This window comes from Triturus cristatus, chromosome 4_2 (genome assembly GCF_964204655.1).
Source record: "Triturus cristatus chromosome 4_2, aTriCri1.1, whole genome shotgun sequence".
NCBI classification, from domain to species: domain Eukaryota; kingdom Metazoa; phylum Chordata; class Amphibia; order Caudata; family Salamandridae; genus Triturus; species Triturus cristatus.
Window position 1 is genome coordinate 762,124,591 of NC_140586.1, and position 14,238 is coordinate 762,138,828.

At 45.5% G+C, this 14,238-nt stretch overlaps 1 protein-coding gene across 2 annotated transcripts in view; it reads left to right on the forward strand.

Annotated features, from left to right (window-relative positions):
* Positions 1 to 14,238, forward strand: part of LOC146835003 (spermatogenesis-associated protein 6-like) — a 352,234-nt gene that overhangs the window by 122,960 nt on the left and 215,036 nt on the right. For both annotated transcript variants that reach the window (XM_085602664.1, XM_085602665.1), the window contains exon 5: positions 3,645 to 3,685. In XM_085602664.1, the coding sequence (XP_085458790.1) occupies positions 3,645 to 3,685 (41 nt within the window). The remainder of the gene's footprint in view (positions 1 to 3,644; positions 3,686 to 14,238) is intronic.

The following is a 14,238-nucleotide window of genomic DNA, read 5'->3' on the forward strand; positions in this document are numbered from 1 at the left end:
TAAAAGTATACAGCACACAAACGATAATGTATGGAAATGTCATCACGTAGGGTATTGATTTCTTTTGGTCGTATTCAAATATTTGTTTCCACCACAATTCGGAATTACCAAAAAATGTGCTTCAGTTGTGTTTTTTATATCCTTAAACACATGCACAGTTCATTTGCTGACATTTACATTTTGTGCTAGAAAATAAGACATCTGTACAGCCTTCCTCCAGCACACCCCCAGTATCCAGCATGACTGTCACATATATCATCTCACTTTGAAGTCAAAGAAAGTAAAGTAAAGCCACCGGGCAACGACCGCCCTGACGTCATTAGCTGATGGTGAAATGAATGGTGCAGTAGAGTCGACTGACAAGTGCTTCTGCACTGCACTGGGGTTTGCAGGTCAAAGGACACCCACCTGCTGCCACAGCGCCTAGAGTGGGCCTCAGGGCGCCTGTTAAGCCAGGCCGCAGCCACATTCTAAGTCCGGAGTCTTAGCCCTGATGACGTCACCACACCACTTCCCCCTAAACACAGGCCCTGGGGGCTGTAACGTGCAGACAGTGCTGTAACGGGGTGAGGGGTTTGGGGGCAGAGCCTGCAACGCGCAGTCAGTACAGTAACCTGGGGGGTGCAAAGCCTGTAACATGCAGACAGTGCTGTAACCTGTGGGGGGGGGGGGTCAGAGCCTGTAGCGCGCAGACAGTGCTGTAACCTTGGAGGTGGGGGGGACAGAGCCTGTGACGCGTACAGTACAGTAACCTGGGGGGTGCAGAGCCTGTAACGTGCTGACAATGCTGTAACCGGGGGGAGGGGGGGCAGGGCCTGTAACATACGCTGCAATGACCCCATATCTCAACACCTTACAGGAGCCCACCCCATGGCATACACCCCCCTGTTCACCTACACCTCACCACCTGGCATGAGCCTCAAACCACCGCGTCCAAAAGACTGCCCAGGCCCCATCCTCCCTACCAACACCCCCCCACACACCTCTCAACGTCCTTCAGAATCAGTATCACTCCCAGGTCTGTTTGGAGACCTTGGCAGACTCCCAAACCTTCCAGGTGTGCCCCTTCCCCGTCCCCCCTCAGCCGCCTATGCCGGGTGTCTCCATCCCCATCTTACCCCATTCCGTCGGTACCCAGTTCACCCCCCCCTTTCCACACAGTCCTGCAATCTCACCTGCACGCCCTCCCAGAAAGCAAACACCCCCACACACACACTGCAGGGATGTTACCCCCTCACCCTGCAGGGAAGCTGCCCCCCCTCCACAAACACACTCTGTAGGGTCGCCGAAACCCCTCACCATCACCCAGTTAGTGGGACTAGGAATGTTTTCTCTCAGCCTGAAAATAGATAATACAATATATGAACCTTAAAGTTCAAAGAGATTATTCAGGACACACGACAGAGGTGTGATTAAAAGGAGAGAACCTTTTATTCACCGGTTGAATCAGCATAAAAAAGGACGACCTGTTCTTATGTGTTTTACGTTTCAATACTTAAAATCTCACGGTGTATAACAAATTACCAAAGTGCAGCGCTACAGGCACAAGTTCGACTCAGAAGCGCCTGCCCAATGGCCTCAGTGCGCTCTCCCATTGACGTACCGCACTTGTGGAACATCACAAAAGATTTCAGTTCTGCAAGAGCGGATTTATTGTCCCATCAACAGCCCTGGACACCAACATTAAGTAACACCCACCATTGTCCCCTAAAACAATTAACGATTACTTGTCTACTCCCACCTCCCTTGCGTGCCCGGGTCACGTCTGGGTCATATCCATCCCGGGTGGAATAAAAGGAGCGCATATTTAATTTGCACCGTTTAGTTTATGTCACCGTGTACTTAAGGGGGCGCACACAGACTCACACTGGAATAACGCACATACACTGAGCTGCTGAAGAGAAACAGCTGGCAACGGGGGAGGGTATATTCAGTTTGTAGGAGAGACCCCCCAGCACCTCTGAGGGGCGGGGGGCACATACAGAGCTATACAACGGTGTTGTGTGGGTGGGGGTATTTTGAAAGCCGCCGGTCCCACCCAGCCCAGGGAGCTGCCGCCGTGGTACACACCCAGCCCTCACCTGGCAGGGAGGGGGCAGCTCCCACACCTGAAAACAGGCGCACAAACTCCTGAAAGCAACAACAACTTCCGAACCGACAATCACACAAGGTGCAAATAGACGCACGACCCACCCGTGCGGGAAAAGAACTGCAAAACTTCAAATAAACACACAAGGAAACCTAAAAGTTTCAGACAATTCCAGGAAGGGCCGACCCACACCTCGTGTCACTTCACCTCGCACAGGTACAATGTTTAAACTCGGGACCATTTCTCGTAAGCGCAGGGGGGCACTCACCTCCTCGGCCTAGCAGCCCTGCGCCTCCTCCGGTTACTTTCTTGTCGTTTCTGATGTTTTTGTTCCAATTCAAGTCACAACAAAAGCCCAGAACGTGCAGGAAAAACTGAAAATAAACACAAGATATCCCCGGGTGACCTTGAGTTCCTGTCACAGCAGAAAAAGGATAACAAGCGCGGTCCCGAAAGTGAAAGAGGACCGCGCTGGAGCCGGAACATGGGGACCTCTTATCTTTATGAGGCCATGTGTTTCTAATTAGAAACACATGGCCCCATAAAGATAAGAAAGTGCTTTGTGACAGCAGCAAAGCAGGGGAAAGGGAGTCCAATGGAAATGAGGGGTGGGGCTTAAAGCCCTCTTCTGAAAGTCCTTGTAAGCAGCAACACTAGGCGAGACCTAAAGAATCCCTGACTTTTAGTGAACTTTCTGCCCCCCAGGGAGGGCAGAAAGGCTGTTTTTTTTCAAAATATTTTGGGGGAGCAAAGGCCCTTGCCGAAGGGGCTGCTCCCTCCTCCTTGTTGCCTAGTAAGTGGATCCCAGCTTGGGGATCACCCTCCTGGGGCGATCCCCAAGCATGGTACCACTAGGAAGGGGTACCATTGAAAAGGGTAAATTCTCTCCTTTCCAATGATACATCTCCTGACTTTCTACGTGCTTGGAGGGTTGAGATAACCCCCTGGGCACGAAGAAAGTGAAACTGAAATTAGCCTATCTGCACATTTCGGTTTCTGTGCAATGACGCCAGCACCACGTGCGCGCTTATTGTCATTGCACAGAAATGAGAGAGACAGCCTCGTGAGCTGGGGAAGGCCTTCCCCCAGCTCCTGAGGCTGTTGGGGGGGGGGGGAATCCCTCTGGTGCCCGCCCCATCAGGATTCCTTGTGCCTTGTGATCAGATGGCCGGGGGCTGTCCGACGCACATGAGCACTGGTGCGTCAGATGGCCTGGGGCTGTCTGAAGCACTGAAGGGGTTAATGGGATACAACCTCCTTTGATGTAAACATTCTCAGTAGTTATAAAGTATTCCCCTTGCTATGCAGTGCTGAGAGACCTGTTGTACATGTGAATTCTGAAGTAAATATGAAAATTAAAGCCAGTGTCACTTTTTTATAATAACAGTAAATGTTTGATGGGGCGACTATTGCGTGTCTGATCATTTAAGGCACAAGCGCGTGCCCATGCCGAGTCAGCACTTGATTATGTGCTTTGGTGCTTAGAGTTCACTGTTGCAAACAATGTATTACTGTTAAAAGGAGCTTCGGTGACATTTGTGTTCCTCTCTTTAAGATCCCTCTCTCCTGGGAAGCTACAGACCAAAGAATGCACTGGTAAGAATTCATTTAATCTTTGTGAGCGATAAAAGGTTTGTCGAATTGTAATAAGTGCAATTTTAATGTAAACTTTGTTGGTAACTTTAGCTATGTGTGGTATAGCTTTATTTTTAATGTGAAATGTTGCCACAATCTAAAATGAGCCTCCGTGCATTAAATGAGAGGAATGTTTAAAGAATTTAAAATTTGGTATATCTTTGAAATATATAAGGGGATGACAAAGCACAAGGAAATGTAACCCTTTGGCTGACTTGTTAACATGTACATAGGTCAGTGGACTGCGTTATAGGTGGAGCTAACAGTAGTGATCACTGCCTACAGCTTCTTCCTAGCCATGCCCACTGGTCCAATCCAGTTTCTCATCAGTCTTCCCTTCTACAATCCCTCCCACTTCAACAACAGTTATAAAATACTAGAACGAGAGTAACTAGCCCGGTTTCTAGTTCCTCCCTTTCCAATGTCCTCTTTCTGGTTAATTTCACACAAGTCCTTTGTCTCACAGTGTCAAGCATTGTGAAAGAACTGAGCTGTGTGGCTGTACCCCAGAAAGGAGCCAGACGCTATTTGGATTTTTTTTTCACAAACCATACAGTGTAGAGGGAAATGCTTGTGATTGACCATTCAGTTTGCCAAAGGCTAGACACTAAAACTGAAGAATGGTCCTACCAGTAGATATACTCCTGTATTACCAGTCTCCTACAAGACAAAATAGTTCTTAATTTTTAAAAAGGAGTCTCTCCCACCCAATGTGTGCTTGATGCCAGGATCGAGATGTCTAAGGTAAAGTCCGCAAGTGGTCATTTAGTCGAATCCCCAGGGACTAGAGCTCAAATGGGCCGAGGTCCACAGCATACTTCCAGCGACCTATTTTAGTTGCAGAGTCTGTAAGGCATTGGCGCTCATTCTGGAGATCCTCTATTCCCTCATCATTAGATTTAGATGGGAGGTCGCCCGCCACCTCTTGTAATGTCCGCCACTCTGGGAGCACCTCACCAGTCGCGGTGGGGGCCACGTTTCCGGCACTTCCCCAGAGTCCGTTGTATAGAGTTCTCATAAGGATCATTTCCAGGGCGTGGGGCACTTACAGCCAGATGCATCTCCAACCAGTCCCAGACACTTTCAGAGTTATTAACTGTCTGTCATAAAGTACCTTTTGTCATGCTGGAAAATACAGCCTAGACATTAAATGCACATTTTTGTTTGACCTCCTGAAATGAACAACGTTGCTGTTAGATCTTCAACGTATAGTTTGTGAATGCCATGGTGGGATTAGCCCCAGACTTCAGGATGCCTTTCCTCTTAGCCGCCTGTGTCCCGGAACATATAGTTCAGGAGGCGGAGTATGAGAGACCAACGAAGAGCACCCGGGGGAGCAGAGGCTTGCGGCCAGGGATCGATGCACCCTCTCCACTGCGCAGCACTGAGATAGATATTCCTTCGGCACCCATTATTGAAGCCTCATCATGGCAAATAGAGTTGGCTGGGGACCCTCTGCTCCTTCCAGCAGCCCAACCACCCATATATTATTCTGCCGGGTGCGTCCCTTAACATCTCTGCATGGCTCTCCAGCTCTCTGATGGTCCTCAAAAGCCGGGTCACCTAGCCCTGAAGGGTCCACAAAGAATCCTCTGCTCAAGAGATGCATTTAAGTAACTCTATCCACGGCATTATGGAGGTTTTGGCATAGGAGAGAAAGAGATCAATGCTGACCTCACTGGTTTTAGGTCCAGAGAGGGGTGTTTGTCCTTTATAGTCTGCAAAATGTTTACGTCCCTCATTACTCCGCTCTCACCTCGCCAATTCCGCCATAGAGGTTGGTATGGTAAACCTGTCCATGGTCTTCTGCCCCCAAGGTGAGCCCACTTTATCCTTACCCATGTAAGATATAGATTGAAGTAAAAAAAAACAGGCCCAAAGAAATATCCTAACTCCACCTCCATCCGGGAGGGTCTTCTCAAATCCTTGGGGCTGCAGCAGTCCAAAGCAAGGACCACCTAGTACCCCTGCATGTTGACAACCCTCTCCAAAGGAGCGGGAGCATTGAGGAATGATAGATAAGGTGAGGGTCTTCTTAGATCACAGATCCAGAAAGGTGAGATGAGCTTTCCGGATCCAGGTGAGGTTTTGGGTGAAAAATGTAAGATTGAGTATTCCTTAGCACGTATCCATTATTTAGTTTCCTCACTGCAGAGGTGTAGTCGGAGCCCTCACAGTACCGCAGGAGGGCTTGTGCAACTCCGGATGGGGGCCGACGGTAGCTCACTCAGTCCCACTTCGGTGGGGTCTATATGATCTGTGTTCCCCCATGGGATACACAGTGGTACAATACCTCACTCGTGTCACACACAAGTTCACTTTTCATTAAGTATAATGGGGTTACCCAGTGACCCTTAGAATCTGGGTGTCTGAATTCAAAGGTAAGGTAGGTTCTGCCAGGAGTTAGATAATTACTTTAACAGCATTTATAAATAAAAAGGTAATACACCTAGATTGATGTAATCAATATCAATTGTATTAGTTAAATTAATTCATTTTTCTGGTATACAATTAGGGTTACATCTTAGGCTGTCACAAAAAAAATATTTTTAAAAGGTCGGCACAAACAATAAACTAATCAGTGATAAGGTGATCTAGAAGTGACAAAGTGCTTTGGGTGAATAAGATATATACAGTGCTGTACAAAATGTATATAAAATGTTCATTCAGTAGACATCAATCCCAATTTCATTGAATCTCCAATCCATACATGGTTCTGCTATTACATGGAGTGTAGAGAATGGAGAAGGATTGTGTAGGCACGTCGACGTTTCACCCAAGAATGTGCTTGATTCAATTGAAGTCACGTTGTGTCTTCTTCAGGACGAGGTAGGACAGCCAGTAGTAGTAACCATCAAAGATCTGATAAGTGCTTCGATTGTCGATCCACCAGGAGTTGGATTCTAGTCAAGAATGAAAAACTGCGTCATTTTAGAGCCATCAAGGGTAGGTTTAGTTGGATTCTGAATGCCGTGTGAATTAGGGGCTCTGGCCAGCTGGTGAAGTTCACAGCTAAGATGTTGGGTTCAAATTCAGGACAGATTCACTCCACTGTAGGCCCAAGAGCAGGTGCTTTTCTCCCACCCAGTGTGCTCATGGGGGTGCAGCAAATGAACTGGTGCACCAGGGCCTTTTCGAGTGGACCCCAACTGGTTTAATCCATGTAACAGAAGACTCTGCCTCAACAGTATAGGGGGACCTCCATTCCTCTTCCTGCCGCCAGGAAACCCAGTGCTTTGTGGCTATTTGCTGAGGCTCAAGTAAGGTCATGTGGGGCCGTGGCCTCAGATCAGGTCCGGCTCCTCCAATACCTCCCCCTCAATGAGTGTCCAGAGCACGAGAGCACTCGAGCAGCCACCTAGGAGGCCACGCCCAAACTCCAACACATGGGAACTCGGAGCCGCCAGAAGAATCTTCAGTCTTGTCTCCCGGGATCAGTCATGTCCCCACCCTAATCGGGTTTTGCGGCGGTACCTCAGCTGATTGTGGACCGTCAGTTTGAATTCAGGCAGTGCCATTGGCGATGATCGCATATCAACAAGATAGGAAGGCCTCCGTCCACAAGACGCATGCGGCCGGCCCCTCTTGCTCATCTGTGATGCACGGGCTGCAGATGGCAGTAGTTGTGGTAGTTTCAAGCAGCAAGTTGGTTCGGGACAAAATCCCCAATGGTTCAGTGCCTCACAGATATCAGGAATACCAGATATTGACAACAGCTGCACTTCAATAGAATCAGGATTCCAAGGACAGAATACTAGTGCTCTGATGGTGTCTATCGTTCGCCAAGCATTTACCTGTCAGAGTTGTGTCAAACAGATATTTGTACTACCCCATACACATTCCAAGTGCAAGGAAGCCAAGAGTGTTCCGCACAATCTCCTTGCCTAGGCCTAAACTGCCTGATGCTTCTGATCGAGTGCTCTTGGCCAACCCTCTCCCCATTTGTCCTCTGATTAATGTTTTCTTCGTCACCTGTGAGGTAATGGGAGTTAACATTACATTTATAAATTTCAATTAACAGTGTCACCCATTGAGCTACACAACAAGAGCCGGAAATCAGTGACTATAGCCAATAAGGTTTATTACTAACTGAAGTTGTCAGAATGTACAGTTGATCTGCTGAAAACCTGGACCCCGGCACATTGAAACTCTTTTTAAAACACTTGACTTCAAGAATAAGCTATGATCTTGATTTCCAGCACTGTACAAAACTGCAATGTTATAAGATATATGCTGAGTCAATTGAATTCAAATAAAGGCAACAATATCTCTCTTTCACTTTAAGACACAGCGCCCGGCGTTGCATGATTTTACTTCGGTTTGGGATCCTTCCTCTCAAATCTTTCACCTGTAAATGGACAAATCACAATAATGCAGTAGCTTATGTGACCTCTGTAAAGGAGGAGTTCAAGATCTGATGCATATTTTGTTTGTAACTCCACAGTAGTCGTCGCCAGAAAGCGCTTTTTAAAACCAATTCAAACTAGTGTACAGAGTTTGATTTCCATTCTTAAATCACCTCCCAATGAATTTGTATGCTACAATCTGTTTAAATTTTTTAAAACTTTTTAAAATTTGTATTTGGATAAGTGTTCACAATTTTGATAAATTATAAATGTAATTTTATTGTTTTATCATCTTATTTGTTATTCTCAGTAGAGAACTAAATCAAAGAAATTTGAATTTATTATTAATTATTATTAATTATGATTTACTAATTAGCAGCACCGTGATGTAAAGGTACAGAATAACAACCGGGAAACCCAACCTCCTAAAGAGGTTTAGGCGTACCAGTATAAGGCACACGAGTAGTTCAGTCACTGCAATACAAAAGACCAATAGCAAGAGAAGAGTTTCTGGTTTTCTCTTCTATACGCGAGTAAAATCTAAAATCATCCAAGAGCCTACCACTAAGAGTTTCACAATCATCATAAAGGTAATTGTGCTTTTGGTCGCACATCTCTGTGCTGTGGGCCATTTTAGTCCCTGTATTCCATTTTTTCATAATAAATATTAGGGTGCAACTATTTAATTGTTAATGACCACACCGTTCCTACTCTAAAAATGTTGACATATTTTGTAAATTACTCCGTTAATGCAGAATTGTTTTATACATCTGAATCCGTTCTTCATAATGATATTCTAATTTAACACAGAGAGAGAGAGAGAGAGAGTGTGTGTGTGTTATCTCTATGTATCTATAATATACAGAGAGAAAGGGATTTAGATAGCGAGAGAGATAGATGTATTTACCGGCTTTAAAGTATATGTATTTACTGATGCGATCAAAGATGTAACGTGTATCTCTGTAATGTGTCTAAGGTGGCTTTTTGTGCCGGATGGGCTGGTAGTTTCGCCCTCTAGCCGCAGCCAGCCTTCGCCGTTACAGACACGCCGCCACCTGCGGTACATATTAACTTATACCCCTGCCACCCTAACTTCACACTGAGAAATGCCAGACCATGAAAATCCAATATGTTTTTCTTGCTGTGGACACTTGCATTCTTATAAATCACGATCTGCTCAAAGAGAACTTTTAGAAGACTGTTTTTTATCATAGACATTTTAATTAAAATTGATTTCTGGAAGGGAAAAAGTTATTAGCAGCAGCTCTTATTCGACGCCCACAGACAGTAGCGCTGCCGGTTAATTCATCACTCCCTCTGTGCCCCTAAGCATCTCTGCTTCCCGGCAGTGGGGGCAGTGGGAGCGGAGGGTGGGCCCTTTTGGGTGCCTGGAATACTGTGCTGCATTTAAAGAAGAGGCTTACCTTCATTTCTCTCCCCCAAGAAACCCGTTCCAATAATGTTCATTTGTAACATTAGGAAGGAGGGCTGTAGGTGTCTGTTTTCAGCTCTGACGTCCCCGTGGTGCTTTGTGTGTTCTTGGCCAATTCAAGATTTTATCTTTTGTTTTGTTCAAGTCCAGCTCACTGGTTGTCCTTTAGAATGGGCGTCTCTGCAAAGACCAATGGGGGTATCTTTTTAGTGCATGGTTTCAAGGCTAAATAACTGAACATGCTACCACTGCGGGCAGAAGAAAGAAAACGGAAGCTGTCGCGATTAGTTAATTGCATTTGAAGCTAAATGCAGTGAAGTGCTTCTGTGTCGCTGCAGTGCAAGCACACACCCCAATAGGGTGCTTCGGGCCGCTGGTACACCCAGCTGGTAAATGTTGCATGTGGAAAGCTGAGGTTCTAGTATGAAATTCTGACCATTACAATATGTTCCCTTGCAATGAAACCGGTGGCACGATTCAAAAGGTAGGTCAACCATGATTGATGTTGGGATGAACATGATCGTTTGGGTTCATTCCATTAGATAGATCACATTATCAATCAAGGATGTATATGAGATCATTGATCTGAAGAGGTTGTACGTATATGTGTTAAAACCATTTGAGCTCTTTGTTTCTGCCTTGTTTTCTTCTGTGTTCTGCATAGCCTACTGAATACACGTCACACCCCCTCATGTGTCGCTGTAGTCTTATTAGGTGCTTCTCTAGCACAATAATTGTGTTCGAAATACTTGCTTTTGAGTATTGTTTACCATGTCTAGCTTGTGCAAGAACTGTTTCCTTTTTACAAGCATTATCTATGTTTGTCTTCCCTTTCTGCAACGTAGCTGTGTTAGTACCTGAAGGTTGGACATTGTTCCTCAAGCTCAAGGCTTGGAGTCCAGTTGATACCCCTGTAATAATCGTGGTGATTCACGTGTGAGCCATTGAGTGGGGGTTATGAAGCCTGGTTCTGCAGGAGAGATGTGTGAATAACTAGGTTTCCCTGAATGTTGACATTTTTTGTTCCCATGACTGTTTCAGAGGACTGCCCTTGTGTCCAGTGTTCTTAACGAAGTACAGGTGTGAAAGATCCCCTAAGATTAGCCAGCCTCCTGTCTTTTCCTTTTCCGGTATCTTCTGCCTCATGTTTTCCAAAAAATAGCATAACAAAAATACATCCTCCACCACTCCACTATGCAAATTAATTCCATGTTTCCCTATACCAGCTCCCCTTCACCTTCCTTTTACTCATACCAAACCCACTCCTACTGCTATAAACTCCCCCCCACAAATTTAATATGTCTAATATTTCTAGACCCTTCCCACTTTGATCCCTCCACTGTTCTTTTTCAATCCAAATAACAGACTAACATGTCCACCACTCAAATTAATTGCATATTTCCCTAAAGTAATTCCCACTAATCTGGCCGAAAATGCGCTTCAACACCTAATCAGGGGTAGCAAGCACTATATAAATGCAAACCTTTTACCTGTTCTTTCCCTCCACTATCCTTCTCAATCCAAAAAACAACCTAACAAATCCACCGCTCAAATTAGTTTCTTATTTCACTATACTAATTCACCACTAATCCTTTATGGGTTCCGGAGTAGCGTGCTACTCACTGAAAAAGCGCTTCAAAGCCTCGTCAGGGGTAGTAAGCACTATATAAATGCAATTACAGTACAATACAGTTAGAGTACAATACAGAGTACTGCATGGGAGCCTAGTACTCCAATTAGATTTCATCACTGTGAGTGGTGGCATTTTGAGCATGCACATGTGCACATCTACCCAAAAAGTAGTCTACTTTAGTGCCAATGCTGGTTGGCCTTCTGCATAATAATAATTTTTTAGGTCTTGCCTGAGACAGCGCATGCTACCTATTCCCGAGCCCTCATGTCACTCTCACCTCTCTTTACCTCTGGCACCCCTGAGCCCTCAAGTCATGGCCACCTTCCTTTACCTCTGCCCACCCCATAACCCTCAAGTCACCCTAACCTCCCTTTACCTTACCCAGCCCTGAACCCTCAAGCCACCCTCACCTCCCTTTTACCTCTGCCCGCCCTTGAACCCTCTAGCCACCATCTCCTCCCTTTACGTCTAGCCACCCCTCAACCTTCAAGTCACCCTCCCCTCCCTTTACCGCTACCCAGCACTCAACCCTAAAGACACCCTTACCTCTCTATACCTCTACACATCCCTGAACCTAAAATGATTTTTTTCCACATTAAAAGTAGTTTGTAAAAAAAAAGGAAACCTTTCCTTACTCGTGTCATAAAGTACTGCTTGATAAAGATCCAATATTTACCTTATGTGGTCCTTAACTGCATGGTAAAGGTACTGCATGGTAAAGGCTGTTTTCTTTAAGGGAAAAGACACATCCCCTCCCCTTCTGTAAACACTCTCCTGGCTACACCCTAGCTCTTCTATTTGTTCTGGGGGCACTGTTGATTGTTTTATGCCTTTCAGTCTGTTTGGCGGTCATCTTAGTCTCTTTTACAATTTCTCCTCTACCCCCCACACCCTATACTTTAGGTCTGTCCTGAGGCAGCACTTGGCTCTATCGCTTGCAAGACATTTTGTTTAGTTACAGGGGGCTTAGAGTTCGCCCATTGCTTACAATTGGTTGGCTTGATCGTCACACTCATTTCCTTGCTTCTCTTTGGTCAGCGAATGCTGGCTTCACTTCCTCTTGATGTGTTTGTTCCTACCGTCGAGCATGGCCCAAGTACTGCTTCCCTTGCCCAATGTCCTTTTGCTGCATGCAGCTTTCAGAGGTATTTTTTCTTTTTACTTGCACCCCCTCACTTCCTCTCTTCACCCGCATTGTTTCTTGCCCTATTTCCCACCCTTGTCCTGCGTTGTTGTTTGTTTGGACAGTCCGCCCCGCCTCTTCCTCATTGTTGCTTGCTCCGTCCATCCCAAACTTCCCCCGTTGCTTGCCCCCTCCAGTCCCGCCAGGTAAAAGAGCAACTCAAAATGACACCCACTGGTTTCAAGATGCTACAAAATGCAGACGGCGCTGCACTACCTGCTATGAGTGGCCTTTTTGGTGCTGTCTCGATGCTAGGATAACATGGCAAACTTCAACTCAGACGTAAAATAATTAAACTTTTCTGTGTGGAGGCAGATAATAATCCCATACTAAGAAAATGGACCACTGCCCCTCATGGTCAGTGCTAGCCCCATCATCGCACTTTTTTCCTAACTTTCAGCAATGCTGCACAGGAGCCTCACTGTTGGTTCACATGGCTAAAAGAAATTGACAAAGCCAATATCTCTCCCTTGGACAAGTCCTGTTGACTTTGCTAATGCTTGTTTATAAATGTATTTTTGTAATGGGTAATTGTTCGGTCCTTTCGATTTTCCTATAATTATATGTACAATCTATTTATAGGGCTTTCAGTCAGCCCTCTCGTTTCACTGGAAAGTTAGTGCATCATTCTGTTCTCTTCCACGCACTGCAGCATATAGCATGGGGCAATGTATCAGCCCACTTCAGCCATTGAATACCTTCACTACAAGTGACCGTATTCTTTCACAAAGAGAAAACCAACACACAAAACAGCTCCCTTCAGTGCAGTGCCTGCTATGGCAAAGTGTGCTTTTTGTGTCCCGAAATATGTTTGGTTCGTGTTAGTTAGCTAGTGTTAGTGTTACGATGATGAAGATCGGGTTGCCTCCCCAACAATAAAGTTTTGCAAAAATCAAGCACTGACCAAACCAGAAGGCTGGTGGTCAACTGTAGACATTGTTTGGTCTAGCATTACTCAAGACGTTCTACTTTTTCTAACATTATATGTATAATACACTTATTTAGAGGGCCTTTTAGCAGGTCTTCCTCACCCATTGACCTGTTGTGTCATTGTTATTTTTTCCATCCACTACAGCTTACACAATGGGGCAGTGTGTCAATCCTGCCATTGGCTAACTTCGCAAAAGTGGCTGCATTCTGCTCTTTCACAATAGTAAATATACACACACAAAATAGGTTCGTTCAGTACCTGTGATTACTATGGCAACGTGTGCTTTTTGAGACTAAAAACATTTCAGCTAATGGTGGCACTTCCCCCAAAAATAAAATGTTACAAAAACCATTACAAACCAAAACAGGCATTTACAAATTCAGAAGGCTGGAAGAGAGCACCAGGCCTATTAGCTATGAAAATGCTCTATTATAAGTGCCGCCACCTTTAGTTAGTGTCTTTTTTTGTTGCTTTTTATTGCTTTAAAAATTGTAATGCTTGTTTAATATATTTGCAAAGATGAAACACTCACAGGCTTGACAAGGCGACTACTATTGACTTTGCAAAGGCTTGTTATGTTTAGCTTGGTGGCAATATGAGCAGCTTCAGATGGATGAATGCCTTCAGCTATGGCCTCTGGAGAGGTGTTAAACCCAGGAAGTAGCTCACTGCAGTGTAATGGTATAGGGGAATATTGACCGTAGCGATAGTGAGTCCACAGTTATGTCAATGAGTGCAGGTGAGTAGTTGCCTCCAGCAATGACCTCTGGAGCGAAGTATGCAGATGTTAAGTACAAGAACGACCCCACACCCGGGTGTTCCCACCTCAATGATGGACGCGGCATGTCCACTGCTACAGTGGCATTGCAGGTATTCCAGGCAGTCAGACGACTGCACCAAAGGCTGGGAGATTCACAAGATGCTGGAGAACTAGTGAGAAGGGAACTCTTTAAATGCTGCAGGAAGCATGGCTGACCAGGCGCAGGTGT